Source organism: Manihot esculenta, chromosome 8 (genome assembly GCF_001659605.2).
Source record: "Manihot esculenta cultivar AM560-2 chromosome 8, M.esculenta_v8, whole genome shotgun sequence".
Lineage (NCBI taxonomy): Eukaryota > Viridiplantae > Streptophyta > Magnoliopsida > Malpighiales > Euphorbiaceae > Manihot > Manihot esculenta.
In genome coordinates, this window is record NC_035168.2 from 37313299 (window position 1) to 37331491 (window position 18193).

Here is an 18193-nt window from a genome sequence, read left to right on the forward strand (position 1 = left end):
TAAAATATCAAACCCTCTATTATTAAAACATGTCTATAGTCGACCAGATCAGAAAATCGACCTTGTCAAAGGTCGAGCAGGCGGAGCACGACCTAATACAATAAGGAGATACGCGCAAATCACCAACATGATGGTCGACTCTCTTAGCCGACGTCGAGATCTTAAATGTACGTGCTGCGAATTTGACTAATGTGACACTGATGAAAGGATAGGATATGGAGAAACTAATTCCGCATTTATTAGTCGATTGTTTACTGTTAATGAGCATAAATTTGAGTATGGAATAAAGATAAAACATGAGGTAATAAGAGTATAAATTTAATTACCTCACCATGAATTAATAAGAGCATAAGTTTATATTTGCATGTAAAATTATGTATTTATTAAATACACTTAATTTATTCTGCATAAATCTCAATAAAAACACTCAACCTAATTATTGTTAAAACTCGTTTTGATATCAACGCGGATTTATGTTAGGTTCACCCTAATTGAATAATCAAAATGGAAGGGAGGCATGAAGAATTAAGTTGTATGGTGCTCACAAAAGGTTGAGTTCTTAATTTTAGAAAATATACATGTACTAGTATATCCAATAATTCATGAATAATCACTACGTTTACAGTAAAATTTTACCTAACCATCATTAATTTTACTAATTTTCTTTTCATACTAGTAGAGCATGTTGTTTAATTTAGAGAGCCAAAAAGTTGAAGACCATCATCAAAATAAAAAAATAAATTTCTACCATTCGCTCTAACCCTCATTGATAAGAGTTTTCCTATATTAAAATTTTAAAAATTAAACATATACATTGGAGTAACATGTAGCAATGTAACCCTAATTTCATTTATATTTGTAGGTAATAATTTTAGAACATGCATTGTAATACTGCTATATATATGGTGTGCTCAATGTCACAAAACTATCACACCTTATTAAGTATGTTCAAATTGAATCACTTTCAAATCAAAATTTCACTACCCATTTCTTAACCAAATTTCATGATTCTTTAACCAATAAACTCCTCTACAATGCTAGTATCATATACCTCAAAAAAATTGCAATTTACTTACAAGATACTTTAAATAATCCCTTAAAATCTCAGCTAACTTATCGAAAACCCTAATTTTGACCATTTCACATTCAAATCCGAAATTCTCCCTGTTCTCTGCACCAAACAGCCTGAATAAACACTCCTTGGAAAGCTGACGTCCTAATCTAAAAACCCTTTAAATCTCATTAAAATCCATTAACCACATACTAATCTACGTCCATTAGAATTCTGCTCAAAAACACACTTGAAAGTTGAAGCCCCATCTCATTCCCCTCCATGTGGAGCTATTATCCCAGCGACACTATGATCCGCATCTTTACTAAGCATTTATTCTCGACCGTGAAAAAGTCTCCAATCCAACGGTCCATATTCAAAATTTCTAAAATGCCTACCGATCCGTGTCAAATTACTTTCCACCAATCACAATCCACGACTCTTCCCTATAAAATCCTTTCTCTCTCTTGATGTTACATTATATCCAATTTTCCCTCTCTGCTATTCTTGCACAAGTACTCTCTGTCTCTCCAAGAGTTTCTCTGGTTTAGAGTAATTTCAATTTATAGGAATGGCCGACTCTGAAGTTCAGGCTCCTGCTGTGCCGGCGGTGGCCGATACGAAGTCCAAGAGAGCCAGCACAAAGGCCACCGCGGCCAAGGCCAATGCTCCAAAAGCCAAGAAGGCAACAGTGGAGAAGAAGGCCAAGTCTCCTCGCGCTTATCCTTCTTTCCTTGAGGTAATCCTTTTTCTTTACTTTATGATTATATAAACCTATTTTAAAGAAAAATAATATTTTGTGTTTATCGATTTAATGAAAAATCTCTATGCAGATGATAACTGATGCTATTGCTACAATGAAAGAGAGGACTGGATCTAGCCAACATGCAATCACTAAGTTTATCGAAGAGAAGCAAAAGAAGTTGCCTTCAAATTTTAGAAAGCTTCTGCTGGTTCAATTGAAGAGACTTGTTGCCTCTGGCAAGCTCGTTAAAGTGAAAAACTCGTACAAGCTTCCCCCAACTCGCTCTGCTCCGGCTAAGAAACCAGCTGATGTGAAGCCTAAGGTTGCGGCCAGCAAGCCAAAAACTGGAAAAGTTGTTGCGAAGCCCAAAGCCAAAGTGGCAACCAAGCCAAAGCCAAAAGCACCTGTGAAAGCTAAGCCGACTGCCAAGCCGAAGGCTAAAACAGCAGTGAAGCCGAAAGCTAAGCCAGCAGTGAAGCCGAAAGCTAAACCAGCAGTGAGGCCGAAGGCTAAGTCGGCAGTAAAATCGAAGCCAAAGCCGAAAACTGTGGCCAAGCCAACTAAGGTGGCGAAAACTGCTGCCAAAACTACGCCCGGAAAGAAGACAGCGAAGAAGGCGAAGAAATGAGGTTTTGGTCTTGAGTTGGGATCTGGATAGAGGGGTAGCAATGTAAATTTCTTGTTTGATAGTTGCAAGTTGTAACAGAGTTGTTTGTTAGGTTTTTTTTTTCCTTAATTGTTTAAGAAATTTAATAGATTTTAATTTCATTAAATTTGTCCCTCAATGGCGTTTCTTTTATCATACGCAGTGTTTTTTGGGTGCGGAATGAAACTACCAGACCAGGCGAGCTTCGCACGCCAGCAGGTTAAAAAAAAATCATATTATAAGAAATGCAAATGAATGTTGGTATAAGAAATAACGTAGTAATAATATTATTATTGATTCAATTGAAGTGTTGAAGTTGCTTGGACTCCATGTCCAGCCCTGAAAATTGTCCAATATCGTGCCCTTCAATAGAGTGGAACTCGTTGTCCAAACCCACGGCGAATTCCTCTGGACGGCCTCCGCAGCTTTGTAAATAATCACCGATCTGCATCACACCCGCCTCCCAATTATAATTTGCTAGTCCAGACTCACTGTTCCGAAACACGAAATGAAAACTGAACTTACATGATTAGCAAGGGCCATGCCGCTTAAAGCTGCAGATTCTAGATTCGAACCTAACAACCAATCACCACAAATGCCAGCCCTTCCATTGGGATCAAAGATGCATGGGATTCCTGGACTGTTGGTTGGAAGAGCTGCACCCCTGTATCACCCACACCTCATCATTCTTTTTCGACACAATAATTCACATTTTAGTATTTTTCATAGCCCATAAGAAATTGTAACGTTTTGTATTACCATAGTTGGACTCTGCTGTAAAAAGGCTTTTGAAGTGACCCTTTTGGTAGTCCAAGTGCAGCTTCTACACCCTCTAGCATGGCTGTCTCCACCTTCTCTGCCGTTGCCCTTGGAATATTTTCCTAGTAACACACCAGCTACATTTACATAGAATACAAACCTCTATTCCACAATATCTGCTTTATCTTGAGGATGGGGAATCTAATTATTCTAAATTTGGTTTTCACAGTTACTTGCAAGGAAAAAAAACTAGTTGCGACTAACCTGAGGAACCTTGTTTTTCTTTCCAAAAGCTGCAGTGCTGAAAATGGTCCAACAATGAGGGCTGTTATTCTCAGAAAATAGCTTCATAGTGTTGTTTCCCATCCATGAGACAGAATCAACTCCTTTCACAAAAGCTCCTTCAAACGGGGGTGCACCACTTGGGATTGTAAGGGGATCCTCGAATGCTGCAAGGAGGGCCCATATAGAGCTTAATTCCAGCTTCTGCAAGCATTTAAACACCACCCAGCAATTGAGAACAAATCAACCATATTTGGAAGTTACTTAAGCCAAAATAATATCTGGGTTACGTCGACTTGAGCATACTTTCATTTGTCTCGCAATTAGTGGCAAGCCCGATGAAGCAAGCAAGCGATTTGCACATTTTCCTGTCAGACACAGAGGCTATTATTTAACCCAAAGCAGAGGTCATACGAACAGCCCATTTCAAAAGTCTACAGATTTACATTATATAAATACTTATGGGAAATTTAACAAAAAGAAGCAAAGTGTAGCATTTTATAAGTCATCCAAGTTTCAAATAATATTTAATACTGATACAACAAAATGAGGAAATATTGTAAAAATTGGTAAAATAAGACCATAAATGAAGTAAGAAGAAGTCTCACCATTATGTGCAATGACAATGACATCAAACTGCCCACAAGGTTTTCCATTCTCGCTCAGGTGCCACATCCCATTAAATGGCTCAAGTCTACTTATCCAGCAAGGTCTCACCACACTCACCATGCGAGTCTGCAGCAAGGGTTCAGAATCTATTAAGCTGTGACCTAGAGGATGTCATAAAAAGAGAGGGGTAATAAGAACTGGGTTTTCCCTGCATCAAAATTAAAATAAAATAGCATATACATTTGCTTAATAAGTTACCAGCCATCAGGCCCACAAACATAACTCTCATCTTCTAATAGAAAACCAGAAGTGTTATAGGTTATAGGAAGTAAATATATTAATATAGGAAGTAAATATTGATAGATATGTTAATTATTTAATCTTAGAGATTGCATGATCATATGCTTAATTTCTTTTCCTCTCTAGATACGGTCTCTCATATATAAATATGTTGTAATCTCTATTGTAATACACAGCGAATATTATCTCTCCATGGTATCAGAACCATTCCCATAGAGATTTAATTTTTTTGAGACTTAGGGCTCCTGTTCTTTTGGATTACCCATATAAGATAATATTTGTCTCTCACCGCCTACCTAGGAAGGACGCCGGAGCGCTGGCGAAGCTGCCCTGAAGAGACAACGGGTGTCCGGCCGGCAAGTGAGCTTCACGCGCCGCGACAAAGTTCTGACGCCGTCCCACTCGCCGGCACGTGGAGGCGCGTTGCCTGTCTATCGCTGCCCCGGTCACCCTCACTGAAGTCGCCTAGCAACCCACTCGACAAATCTATGGTTTGTTTGCCGTTTGAGTGTTGGGAGGAGGCGTTTTTAGTACTGCTCACATTTGGGTACTATTCATGTCCGAGTATTGTTCACGTCCTGATTTCTGATTCTGTGTTTCTTTTGTTGCTATTGCTTTGGTTGGTTGTTCTCATGGCTGAAGTTAAAAATACCGTAGCTGAGGTGATTCCTGTGATACCTAAAATTACGGAACACAAATTAAATGGATCTAATTTTCTGCATTGAAGTAAGACTATCCGTATTTATTTATGAAGTATCGGTATGGATGATCATCTTACCAAGGATCCTCCAATTGATGAAAATAGGAGAAATTAGATGAGGGATGATGCTCGATTATTTTTGCATATCCGAAATTCTATTCATAGTGAGGTAATCAGCCTTATTAATCACTATGAATTTGTTAAAAAATTCATGGATTATTTGGAGTTTTTATATTTTGACAAAGGAAATATTTCTCGTATTTATGATGTGTGCAAGACATATTATCGAGCTGAGAAAAATTATAGAACTCTGACCTTCTATTTTATTTATGGATTTTAAAAGAGTGTACGAGGAACTTAATGTCTTGATGCCTTTTAGTACAGATGTAAAAACTCAACAAACTCAACGAGAGCAAAGGGTTGTTATGAGCTTCCTTGCAGGTCTCCCTCCAAAGTTTGAGACAGCTAAATCTCATATTCTTTCTGACTTTGAAATATCGTCACTACATGATGTTTTCACTAGGGTGTTGCGTACAGAATTTCTAATTTTTTCACACACCACTAGTGCTCTTGTTAGTCGCAATGACAGTGACAGACAAAATAACAGAGGTGAGCACAGGGAAGATTTTAATCGTGGTAAAGGATCTCAATTTTCTGGGAAATCAGTTCCTACTTTTGACTCTGGTGGAATCATTTGTTATTACTACCATGAACCTGGACACACTAAGAAGACGTGCCTGAAACTTCAGAATAAAAATCAGCGCTCACAAATGGTGCATATGGTAGTTGAGGCCTTTCTTGATCAGGGAATTTTGATATCTGCAGATGAGTACGCACAATCCACCCAATTTTAGGCATCTCTAAAATCCTCTAACTCCTCTATCACTGTAATTGCCAAGTCAGGTAACTCTTGCATGTCTTGTGTCTTCATATTCCAAATGGGTTATTGATTTTGGTGCTATCGATCATATGTCAAGTAATTCTATCCTTTTGTCCAATCTTAAATCTCATGCATCGTCTTCTTATATTACTCTTGCTGATGCACTAAATCTTCTGTCATGGGTTCTAGACATATCAACTTAACCCCTTCTCTTCCTGTATCTTCTATGTTATGTCTTCCTAAGCTCTCATTTAATTTGCTTTCTATTAGTAAACTCACTCGTGCATTGAATTGTTGTCTCGTTCTTTCCTGATTATTGTGTTTTTCAGGATCTTTTGACGAAGCAGATTATTGATAGAGGGCATGAGTCAGAGGTCTTTATGTCTTAGATTAGCAACTACTTAGATCTCTTGCATGTTCCACGAGTTTAACGCCTTTTGATGTTCATTGTCGTTTGGAGCATCCTTTTCTCTTGGCTTTAAAGAAGTTATGTCCACAGTTTCATTCTTTGTCTGTTTTAGAGTATGAGTCTTGTAAACTTGCCAAACATCATTGTTTACCTATAGTGTCTTGAGTCAATAAACGGGTTTCGCCCCACTTTGAGTTAGTACATTCAAATGTTTGGGATCCTTGTCCTATTATGTCTAAGTTAGCCTTTAAGTACTTTGTTACTTTTATTGATGATTTCTCGCGCACTACTTGGTTATTTTTAATGAAGAGTCATTCAGAATTATTCTCTATCTTTTGTGCCTTTTATGCTGAAATCCAAACTCAATTCAATATTTCCATTCGAATATTGCTAATGATAATGCTAAAGAGTATCTTTTTGGGGAATTTCAAACTTATTTGTTACAAAAAAGGATTCTTCATCAGTCTTCCTATGTTGACACTCCTCTACATAATGGAGTTGCCGAAAGGAAAAATCGACATCTCTTTGAAGTAGCCAGAGCCCTCTTATTCCGAATAAAAGTACCTAAATGCTTTTGGGCTAATGCTGTATCCACTGCTTATTTTTTTTATCAATCGCATACCCTCCTCCGTCCTTCATGGTGATATCCTTTATAATATTCCGTTTTCCACTATTACTAAATTAGATCCCAAATCACTCAAATGCGTCTTTCTTGGCTACTCTCGGCTTCAAAAAGAGTATCGTTGTTTTTCTCCTAATCTTAATCGGTATCTTGTGTCTGCTGATGTAACATTTTTTGAGTCCACTCTGTTCTTTTCGCCATCATCTGTTTATGACACCCAAGGGGAGGAAGATGACCTCTTGTTATACACTGTTTGCTCTCTGTCTCCTCAGACGCTTCCTGCAACATTCGCTCATGTGCCAGGTCGCGCTCCCATTTTTTATGTTTATTCTAGACGCTTAGAGGACTTTGACTCCGCTCCGCTACCAGCTTCTTCGTCGACAAACCCTGCTCCTACCGATCCTTTACGTCTGATTTGGATTTGCCTATTGCTCTTCGCAAATATAAAAGTACTTGCACTCATCTTATTTCGTCTTTTGTCTCTTATGGTCAATTATCCTCTTCTTCTCGTTGTTTTGTCACTGCTTTAGATTCTATTTCAGTCCCCAAAACTGTTATTGAGGCTTTATTCCATCCTGGTCGGCATGCTGCAATGGAAGAAGAAATGATGGACCTAGACACTAATGGTACTTGGGAGTTGATGTCCTTGCTCCCAGAAAAACGAGCTATTGGGTGTAAATGGGTATTTGTAGTGAAAGTAAACCCTGATGGATCTGTTGCTCGCCTCAAGACCCGTTTAGTGGCCAAAGGTTATGCTCAAACTTATAGAGTTGACTATTCTGATACATTCTCTCACATTGCCAAGCTCGCATTTGTTCGATTGTTTATTTCCTTAGCAGCTACACATGATTGGCCTTTGCATCAACTGGATATTAAAAATACTTTTCTCCATAGTGACCTTCAGGAGGAGGTTAATATTGAGCAACCATTTGGTTTTGTTGCTCATGGAGAGTTAGGCAAGGTTTGTAAACTTCAAAAATCTCTCTATGGCTTAAAACAGAGTCCTCGGGCATGGTTTGGCAGGTTTAGTGAGGTGGTCCAACAGTTTGAAATGAAGATGAGTAAGTGTGATTACTCAGTGTGATATAGAAATTCTGATAGTGGAGTAATTCTGCTTGTAGTATATGTGGATGGTATTGTTATCACAGGAAATGACGTTGTTGGTATTACATCCCTAAAAGAGTTTCTCAAAACACAGTTTCATACAAAGGATTTGGGCTCCTTGAAATACTTTTTGGACATTGAAATTATGTGGTGTAAGAAAGGCATTTTTTTATCTCAAAGGAAATACGTTCTTGATTTATTGGTAGAAATAGAAAAATTGAGTGCTAAGCCTTGTAATGCACCAATGACCCCTAATCTTCAACTTACCACAGAAGACAGTGAGCCATTTGCAGATCCTGAAATGTATAGAAAATTAGTTGGCAAGCTGAATTATTTGACGGTGACTCGTCCTGATATTGCATATTCAGTGAGTGTTGTAAGTCAATTTATATCCTCTCCTACCGTTGCTCAGTAGGATGCTCTGGGACAAATTCTTTGCTACTTGAAAGGGACCTTAGGACGAGACCTCTTCTATGGTAACTATGGGCACTCAAATATTGAATGCTTTTCTAATGCTGATTGGGTAGACTTGAAGATTGATAGGAGGTCAACCACTAGATATTGTGTTTTTGTGGGAGATAACCTAGTCTCATGGAATAAGCAAAATATGGTATCTCGTTCTAGTGTTGAATCTGAATATCGAGCCATGGCACAAACCGTATGTGAAGTCTTATGGGTGCGTCAATTGTTAAAAGATGTTGGATTCACAAATTCGGTGCCTGCTAAGTTGTGGTGTGATAATCAGGCAGCTATCCATATCGCCTCCAATCCAGTATTTCATGAGAGGACTAAACACATCGAGATTGACTATCATTTTGTTCGTAAGAAGGTCTAACAAAAGATAATCTCAACAGGACATATTCGAACTGGAGAACAACTAGGAGATATCTTCACTAAAGCTCTAAACGGGGCTCGAGTTGATTATATATGTAACAAGTTGGACATGATTAACATCTATATTCCAATTTGAATGAGAGTTTTATAGGTTATAGAAAGTAAATATGTTAATAGAGAAAGTAAATATTGCTAGATATGTTAGTTGCTTAATCTTAGGGATTGCATGATCATAGGCTTAATTTTTTTTTCCTTTCTAGATACGGTATCTCATGTATAAATATGTTGTAATCTCTATTGTACTATACAATATCTCTCTACAAGAAGAAATTAGACTTTTGTAACCAATTACCAAGTAGGAGGCAAATAACGGGTAAAAAAATTTTCAATACTAGATAACCAGCAATCAATAAAACATAGCACCTCCACCCAACAACTTGGTGGATGAACCCAACTAATGGGCAGATTTATCTAGAAGGGGTTGAGGACAAGCTTGGCCTGTGTATGTCTTACATTACAAGATGCTAGACAAAATTAAACTGAAAATTCTCGAGACTACATTTCCCTGATTTTGACGGGTTATTTATGTTAGTCTAGGCCTAGGTTGGCCTATACTACTAAGTAAATATCCTCACAAGCTCAATCCCATATTTCCTGCCCAAAGACATGGCAAGTCCAATAATGACTGTTATTTTGGTGAACCTCATTGACATGGAAGAATGCAAGTATCACCTAGCATTTCCCTAGGCTTTGCTATATTTACATACATCTCTCTCCCTCTCTCTAGTTTCCCAAGTGTATCATGACAGACCAGGTTTACCAAAATGACTATGCCGATGAGATGAATTCCCGCACCATCAGACCAAAACACAAATGAAGTTCACTGCAAATAATTAATTTTGGCAATCAATAAATTTACACTAAATCCCACAAACTTGACCATTTTTCAAAAGCATACTTGAGAAGAAATAAAAATTTTATATATAATGAAGTACTAGGACCATTGACAAAGAGGACTACTCGTATGTAGTTCTCAACTTAAAGATACTCCATTGCAATCAAATCTGTTGATGAACACAGTCCCCTTCCAATCCACACGCCATAATGAACTGCTTTCCTGGGACGTCTGATACAACCCTAGGCTTAGGTGTCTAAGCTCAAGCTTTAAGCAATCCAGAACCAAGTTCTTCACCTTTAACTACTATATATTTCTTTTGGAACAGTATTAAGGTTTAACTTCAATAACACATGGACAATGTTTCATTAGACAACCTTCTGCAAGCATGAAAATTTGATCTAGAGATGAACCGTCCAATTTAGAGCCAGGTTGCTTTTGCCGTAGAGCATCTCCAGCCTAAGCCAACCATTGAAGCTGCAGCCTTGTGGATACAAGGTATCCAACGACAATTGAATTCATTTATTGTTCAATCTTTTCTTCTTTCTTTTTTCGTAGAAGGAAAAGATTTTGTTAACCACTTTATCAGAGGAGTTCAAAAACAGTATGACAAAACAGCAATGGAATAATCACCTGAGATAGTAATGCGTCAGCAAGAGGGCGCATTCCATTGATACCAATATATTTTGGAGGCAAAGAAGGCAGCGGAACAAATTGACCGCCCACTTCAAGCTCTCCAATCGTACCTTGCCACTGTCGAATTAGACCATTCTCCAACCAATTATCAACAAGCTCAGCAAAACGAGGATCACTTACTGTAAAAAATTGGGCCGCATGATCAAATATTAGCGGCTGAGGATCAATTTTTCTAGTTCCCATTCTTCCTCCCAAACCATGGTTCCCCTGAATTGGCATAGCTTTGTGAGTAACCTTCATAATGGTAATAACTTAAATACAGAAGAAACTATTAATTGCTTCCAAGCACGATCCTGGCAGTATGGATCCACAAAGAACCATGGTCCCTTGGCAGCATATATAGTATTCCATTACATAGTGTAAGAACGTTTAATCCAAAGGAATATTCATTTCAGGAAATTTACGTGCAGACAGCAAAACAAAACACAAATTGTTTATCCATTCTAACAGGTTTGTATGAAATTTGAGCATTGTATCCTTAAGCTCTTTGATAAAAGAATCAAGTAGAAGAATGTTATTTCTATAAAGCATAAATTGGTACTTACAAATACTAAAAACTCACCCACAATCATCTTCCTTTCACAGTAATAGAGGAGAAAGAAAATGAAAATCCATATTGAAAAACAAATGCTAAAAAGAAACAACTGACCAACCGTATCGAAAACTGTGGACTTGATCCCTCTTTTCTCCAAGCTCAAAGCACAAACCAGACCCGCCATGCCTCCTCCAATTATACCCACATGAGGATCATGCGTAACTGGAAAAGAAAAGTTAACCTGCTCTTGGGTGAATGATTTCTTGAGAATCGACCTCCTAGAGGTTCCATAAGATGATTTCTTGCGGTTTCTCGATACGGGTCTGCCGCCGTCCATGGGGGCTCTTCCGTTGTTGGGTTTGGAAGAGCAAATTAGGGTTGAAGATTTGGAGGATGAAGAGGAGAAGGTAGCAGAAGTTAAGGAGTTTTGCTGGAGTTTGAGAGGTTGGACAATAAGAGAAGAGAGAGACGACATGCATGGGAGAGAGTGAACAAAGTCGGTCATGGTTTTGGAGGGAGAAACTGAAGAAAGAAGCTGAGAAACCATATTAACGGTCTCTTATCCTGTTAATTTGAAATTCTTCTCTGTGGCAGTCGAAGAAAACAATTTTGTCCATAGCCATAAATTTAGAGGGAGGCTGTTTGGATTTTTGTTTTCTCTTTCCATTTTGTCAAGTCGAAGGTAAGATTTTCATCTAACAGAAAAGTGCTTTAGGCCCAAATTTCAACATAGTCAGCATGAAAATAGTAAGGCTACAAGCCTAAATATAAAAAGCCGAAAGGAAGCCCAAGGCCTATTACAAGTTAAAGCCCTAAAATCACTGAGTCTCCTGTTTTTTTTTTATCAAATATTCTACTTTTTTCGCTTACCCTTTGAATTGAGGTGGATAGCGAACTCAACCAAGGGGTTATCGATGTCGACTAGAGCTCATCAGCAATCTCAATATGCCTTAAGAATCAATTGTTCATCGCACACATGTGGAACCTAGAAAGCTGAGATCTGTCACCGAAATCCTCTATAACCTGCAGATCCAAAGATACTTCAACCTCTCTATTGAACCTAAAGAAAATTAGAAAGAAAAAAAAACGAGAGAAACCACCAGAAGTGAGGGAGAGAAATCACTCTCCTGGCAAAAGAAAGGAGAGGCCCCTACGAGAGATTCTCTCTAATTGAAACTAGAGAGAGTTGTAGATTACTAGATTTTGACTCGATATAATTTTATTTTTCATTTACGCAATTTATTCTTTACGGCAACCAGCTATTTTAGCTGCTTCAATAACGATCAAGGAGACTATACGTGTGTGTCGAGTTGGGGGGCGGGGGTGCTCCAGACATGGAAAAGCTGCAGCCATGCAATTAAATCTTCAAATTCCACAGAAGGAAAGCCTAACATCAGGAATGATCAAAGGCAAACCCCAGCAAATTCGAATACAAATCATGTCAACATGCACCTTTAAACAGAATAACTACTCGGTCATGGTTTTTCAAAGAAAGAAAACAGCCAACATCTACATCATCAGGTGAAAAATAACAAATTTTGTCCAAAAAAGACTCATTTAACTCTTTTTATATATAACATGATATGTAATGATGTAACTTACAAAACATATACAATTCACATCGACACAAATTACTTAAAACAGTCATCACAGCTGAAAAAGAAGCAGGCTATTCCCTCTCAAAACATCCAATATCATAACTAAGGAAACTCAAGATTTTCCCTCAGTTAACAGTTAGTGAAAACCAGCTGTTTATGACTCAACTGAGATGTCTTCATTTGTCTTCTCAATGCCAATGATCTTGTCAGGAACTCCCTTTGCTGAAACATTTTCCTGTTTAGATCTGTCCTTGGACTTGCGACTGCCCTTAATATTATGACCATTGTTCTGAACCTTAGTTTTGGCTGTGGGGCTGATATTCAAATCTTCTTTGTGGTTACCCATGCTGCGCCGGGCACAATGTTTCCCCGCGTCATCTTTGGATGACTGGATTGCATCACTGCAGCTCTTTCTCCGATTTAGTTTTGGTGACACAGGTCGAGTCAATGGCAGCTGATGACAAATAAATGTACTCAAAACATATAATCTTACAAAAGCTGCAAGAAGGATCAAGGCTGTGCATCTAGACAAAAATCAATGGTACTATCATCTTAGCTCTAAACTACCAAGCATGAGGTACACACACAACTGACAGCTATTATTCATTAATTCATTAATCTATCTTCTATTTGAGATTAAAGAGGGTTAACTTTATGAAAAGAACCACTGAACCTAAAAGCTTGAGCTTGTGAGGACCCCAAACAAATTATTTGAAATCTAGTAGACTCGAGCTTTAAAACTTTTCCCCTAGATTTGATCTAAGTTACATCCCACGCTTTCTAGCCTTTTGACATAGCTCCAAAGACAAAACAGTCAAAAGCTCAAACAAGGTCCAAATTCAGTTAGTTTTAGAGGAACAAAACTATCCACTTCACTGATGCAGCAAAACTATCCACTTCACTGATGCAGATTAATCTTACTTGACAATATGCCAGTTTCATCAACTTATATCCCATTCCTTACTATTCATTGTGCAAAGTGATGGCTTTTACCAGCTTCATATACTTCTTCAATCTTTTAAGAATTCATACAGAACTGAGCGTAGTCCTGATCAGAATACCTTCTTGAGTTCAGCTTTAGGTGGAGGTGGCTCATAGTAGAAACTAGGAACGGGTTTTGCTTTAACCACCATGCTTTTTCTAAGCTGTTTGATGGCTGCTTGTTGCTCTTCCTAAAACAAAGGAGAAAAGTTTAAGCACACAAACACACATCATATAAAAGATACTGAAGAAAGTGATCTACCTTGGCCCTTGCCTCAGCCTGGTTTCTCTCTGCTTCCAAAGCTCGGTGTTTCTCCTCCAGTTTTGAGTAGAACTGGTTGCCACAGCAAAGATAACTTGGTTACTTTCCAATACAATTATACAAATGTGTCCATGAAGAACAAAGTTCAAGGAACATGCTCCACATGATCATTTAATCAAATACATACCTCTTTTCTTCTCTCTGCACGTTCAGCAGATCTAAAGGTGGGAGCTGATCCAATGGTTACACATTTAATAGTTCTCGCTGATGCAGCAGTACAGAACATAGCTAAGGACTACTGATCCAGAAATGACAAAGCCAGAGTTTGCATGTAATATAAATTTTTAAAGAAGGCTTTCTGTTTGCTATTGGCTGGTAACAAACTGTACAAAAATACACTGAGAATGTAAAGTACTTGAACCGGAAAAGGATATGAGGATGCAACAGACCAATTATCTTCTTCATCAGGAAGCTTCTTATTATCAGGGTGCAATGGCTTCCTTGCTGTAGAAGGGGAATTAGGCTGAAGGAAGTAGCAAGAGTTTAAGATCAGTGTCATATCCAAATAAAAATATACATATATAACACCACTGTTTATTTATTTTGCAAAATTACTAATTCAGGTGGGAAGAAATTCATTATTCTTTTAATCTTTCTGAATTCAAGCTGTGCTTCAGTCCATACACACTTCAAAGGCCAACGCAAATTATGTTGTATTGTTATAATTACTATTGAGGCACACTGCACACTGGAGCAGTACATTCATACAACACAAAGTTCTCCAAGTCGACGAATAGCTCAACACAATTGAATAACCACTCACATGCATACACATAAAACAATAAACTAAAACCACCAGAGAAAATGGGAGAGAAAAACCTTAACCATGGCAGGCACATTGATAAGAAAACAGTCTCACTTGTATCTAAATATTATGTTCCAAATATCTGAAAGAAAACAATTTCTTTCATCCAAATGAATTTTTAGACTAAATATAAGAAATTTACATAGAGATAAAAGGAAACGGATATATATATAGAAAACAGTACACGGTTACTAAAGTTAATTTCAGAAAACTTTCAATTTTCTGTTCTTGATCTCTCCTGCACAATGTAAGTAGGGAACCTCTAAATCAATCATTGATGCATGACATGTACGATCATCCAATCACAAACTGTCTCATACAGTTGTAGTGATGTTGATCAAATCTCAACCAGATCAAGTCAAGGCTCTACTTGAATTAATAATATCAGATCAGCAATGCTTGGTGAAAATAACAGAAAGCAAGATGACAGCTTTGTTGTTCACTTTAGTTACCTGTGAATTCTTTGCAGCAATAGGGGAACTTAAATTATTCACATTTTTTGAAGTGTTCACACCAGAACGTTTTTCAGTTGCCGGAGCAAATGGCTGAGGGATAGTATGCTGTCCCTGTGCATTTCTGGCTCCACTAGATTTTGAAGCAGGAAAACTTGAATTTTTATCATTGTTTGACTTCTGCAATCCAGCCTTTTCATTTTTAACCTCAGCCTGGTCAGTATCAAAATTTGTGCTTTTCACACCAAGTACATCTTGATTCTCATTTTGGTTCTCAACAATTGAATCTGCTGCAGTGCTTTCCTTCTCCTTGAAGTCCTTTGCTTCAACATTATGTCCTGAAGTTTTAGGAAGAGCAGGAACGTTATCATGAGAGACACCATTTGACTTCATTATAACACCATTTGGCTTCCTATCCATTGCTTCATCTGCAAGTTCCTGTCCCATCGAACTGAAAAAAAAAATATTGCAATGTTCTTGGCGTCAAAATGCTTCACAAAAGCAACATGTTTAGCTCATACATAAATGGATAAACTACTTTTTTTCTGGGGATAAAAAGCAAACAAATAAATGAAACAGCCTACAAAACAAGAATTTACTATTTCCATGAAATGTCAGGAACTGAAAATTAGTTTTAGCACTCTAAAGGCTATATTATTTAAAACAAATAGAACTCTCAAAATATATTAAATTTAATAAGCCACCTTAAACATTCTATCCATAAATCACAGCTAAAAAATCTCTTCATTAATTGAGTACAAGATAAAGTAAATACATTTTTAAGAATGGAATAAGAAAATATTTATTGAAAAAGCCAAATGGATGAGACTTGAAAAGACCTACATATAGTCCATTCAAGTTGAGAAAAAAAAAAAAAAAAGGAAGTTAACAAGCAGAACTCCTGGATCGAGGCAAAATAAATTAAATTATAACTTAAAGAACACCAAAAACTTGTATGAAAAGCACAAAGCCACGAGTAAACTTTATGAAAAGATGCAATCTTTTTATAAAAACTGGCTAAGACTAATATTGATAAAAGATTGTTCCAAAAAGGATAAATTACTCCAAAATTTGTACAAATAGTCTGTACAATATCACTAGGTGATATTTTTCTTTCTTGCTTGCTTGCTTTGTTTATTCTTTACCCCCTACATCCTTCCAGAATTGCACGTTAACAGAAGTGTTTCATGATGTTCAGACAACAAAATGATTTTATTGTTAAGCCAATATTTTCTTTATCTTTTTTCCCTTTAAACCATGTTATTTTCACTATGTTCTGAAGGAAAATTCCAGCAGAAAAATTAAAAGATGGTACAGATCAAACCAAAATAATCTGAACTCGAATTGTAGAAATCAAGCAACAAAAAGAGAACGATTACATTCATATGATATAAATAATAATAGTAATAAATAACAATAATTGAAGGATAAAGAGATGAAAGAAAAAAATTCACGCTTTAAAATCGAAAGACACATGGAAAGGAAAAGAAAGTGCGAAATCCATTTATCAGCTAGCACTCAAAAATAGCTTTGTTAAACGCCCAAAAATGTAATATTCTTTCAAGAAAAGAAGAAATGAATGCAAAACCATAAACTCAGGCCAAATATACCATGAAAAAGACAGGAAAAAAGAGAGGAAAAAACACATGTAAAACAAAAACAGCAACAAATGGCCCAACTTCACATCCAACTTGACAATTACTCAGAATCCAGAACTATATACAGGAAGAGAGAACTTAAACCCAAAAATTTTTTTAAAAAAAAGTTTCATTCCAAATGAAGCACCAAGGATTTCTCAAAAAATTACCCAAATGGGGGGGGGGGGGGGCTTATTTATTAGCCAAGAGTGAGTTCAAATGGAGAAAGCAAAGACTATCCAGGAAGCAGGGAGCTAATATGAGGCAACTATTCAAGAGGCAGAACCTCAAAACCAAGAAGCCAAAAAGATCAAATAAACAACCTTGTAGATCGAAGCACATTGCTATTGTTGAAGAAAACATAAGCATCACAAATAAGAAACAAACCCAAAACAGTAAGAATGAGATGAGATTTCTTACAAGTTCGGTGCGATCTGACAGGATCTCGAGCTTCTCTCTCCCACTCTCCCTGTTTCTCTCTCCCTATCTATCTCTCTAAGAATAAAAAAGAAGCAAAAATGTTTTCTGTGATTTTGCCTTTTAATAGCGAGAGGCTTTAAACTGTTCTTATTTTATGTTGCGCTGGTCGGTTTATATTATGCATAGAGCGGTTTTTTCTGTTTTAACGCCGTTATTAACTGAAATTTTTTTTTTTTATTTCCCTTTCACTGCATTCCCTCTACTTTTTTTTCCAAAATAATTTCCACTGACATTTAAATTCTAACACCTCGTAATTTTTTGAAAACTTTTTTTATATAAATGAAGTATAAAAATTTAAAAAAAAAACAATTAAATAAAGCTAAAGAGAAATCACGTGAGAATATACGATTCCTTAAATATTTCAATCAATGAGAAGTAAATAATTTTTTTAAAAAACTTTTTATATATTTATGTCTTTTTTTAAAAAATTTTGTTGAGTTTCTAACTAAAATATCATAATATAAAAAAATCTATATAAATTGAGTCTAATTAATTATATAGAATAATAAATTATTTCGATAATTTATCAAATAAATTATATGATTTTAAGTTTATTTTATACAGACGAATTTAGGGAGTAGCCAAGAGTCATGGCTCATTGAAAATTTTTAAATTTTATAGAAATATTTAAGTAATTTTTTTATAAAATTACTATTAAATCTTTATATATTTAAAAATAATTTTAGTTAATTTAAAATCACTCGATTAGATAAATAAATCTTCATTCACATTCAATATTATTTAATTTATTTAATTTTAATTATTTATTTTATTTTTTCTATTTTTTATTTTTTCTAATAAAAAAATTTATTTTTCATCCTTAAAATTTTAACTTTAATATATAATTTTTC

General features: G+C 36.4%; 3 protein-coding genes across 7 annotated transcripts; 1 reads left to right on the forward strand and 2 right to left on the reverse strand.

The window, feature by feature from the left end:
- Positions 1 to 1525: 1525 nt before the first annotated feature.
- On the forward strand, positions 1526 to 2581 carry LOC110620294 (histone H1). The gene is made up of 2 exons (XM_021763979.2): positions 1526 to 1790; positions 1885 to 2581. The coding sequence occupies exons 1-2, from the start codon at positions 1623 to 1625 to the stop codon at positions 2422 to 2424; spliced, it is 708 nt and encodes a 235-aa protein (XP_021619671.1). The 5' UTR covers positions 1526 to 1622; the 3' UTR covers positions 2425 to 2581.
- Positions 2582 to 2664: 83 nt separating this feature from the next.
- LOC110620292 (renalase) lies at positions 2665 to 12129 on the reverse strand. 5 transcript variants are annotated; one of them, XM_021763974.2, is made up of 9 exons: positions 11938 to 12126; positions 11186 to 11762; positions 10470 to 10739; positions 4092 to 4218; positions 3790 to 3851; positions 3466 to 3687; positions 3202 to 3323; positions 2968 to 3106; positions 2665 to 2887 (listed from the first exon to the last, which is right to left on the reverse strand). In XM_021763974.2, exons 2-9 carry the CDS (start codon positions 11612 to 11614, stop codon positions 2741 to 2743), a joined length of 1518 nt encoding a protein of 505 aa, XP_021619666.1. In that variant the 5' UTR covers positions 11615 to 11762; positions 11938 to 12126; the 3' UTR covers positions 2665 to 2740. The 5 variants fall into 5 exon arrangements, with proteins under 5 accessions (XP_021619666.1, XP_043814846.1, XP_021619669.1 ...); XM_043958911.1 differs by having other exon boundaries at positions 11186 to 12126; XM_021763977.2 differs by lacking the exon at positions 11938 to 12126 and having other exon boundaries at positions 11182 to 11319.
- A 460-nt stretch (positions 12130 to 12589) lies between these two features.
- Positions 12590 to 17425, reverse strand: LOC110620293 (protein WVD2-like 1). The gene is made up of 7 exons (XM_043958912.1): positions 17283 to 17425; positions 15226 to 15676; positions 14343 to 14431; positions 14096 to 14183; positions 13909 to 13980; positions 13727 to 13837; positions 12590 to 13119 (listed from the first exon to the last, which is right to left on the reverse strand). Exons 2-7 carry the CDS (start codon positions 15670 to 15672, stop codon positions 12820 to 12822), a joined length of 1107 nt encoding a protein of 368 aa, XP_043814847.1. The 5' UTR covers positions 15673 to 15676; positions 17283 to 17425; the 3' UTR covers positions 12590 to 12819.
- Positions 17426 to 18193: the final 768 nt, after the last annotated feature.

Coding starts and splice junctions, on each gene's coding strand:
- LOC110620294 (XM_021763979.2), top strand. CDS start 1,623: ATGGCCGACTCTGAAGTTCAGGCTCCTGCTGTGCCGGCGGTGGCCGAT. Junction 1,791..1,884: donor CTTATCCTTCTTTCCTTGAG/GTAATCCTTTTT, acceptor ATCTCTATGCAG/ATGATAACTGATGCTATTGC.
- LOC110620292 (XM_021763974.2), bottom strand. CDS start 11,614: ATGGTTTCTCAGCTTCTTTCTTCAGTTTCTCCCTCCAAAACCATGACC. Junction 10,740..11,185: donor AGTCCACAGTTTTCGATACG/GTTGGTCAGTTG, acceptor ATGCCAATTCAG/GGGAACCATGGTTTGGGAGG. Junction 3,324..3,465: donor AGAAAAACAAGGTTCCTCAG/GTTAGTCGCAAC, acceptor GTGTGTTACTAG/GAAAATATTCCAAGGGCAAC.
- LOC110620293 (XM_043958912.1), bottom strand. CDS start 15,672: ATGGGACAGGAACTTGCAGATGAAGCAATGGATAGGAAGCCAAATGGT. Junction 13,981..14,095: donor GTGCAGAGAGAAGAAAAGAG/GTATGTATTTGA, acceptor TGTGGCAACCAG/TTCTACTCAAAACTGGAGGA. Junction 13,838..13,908: donor AGGCTGAGGCAAGGGCCAAG/GTAGATCACTTT, acceptor CCTTTGTTTTAG/GAAGAGCAACAAGCAGCCAT.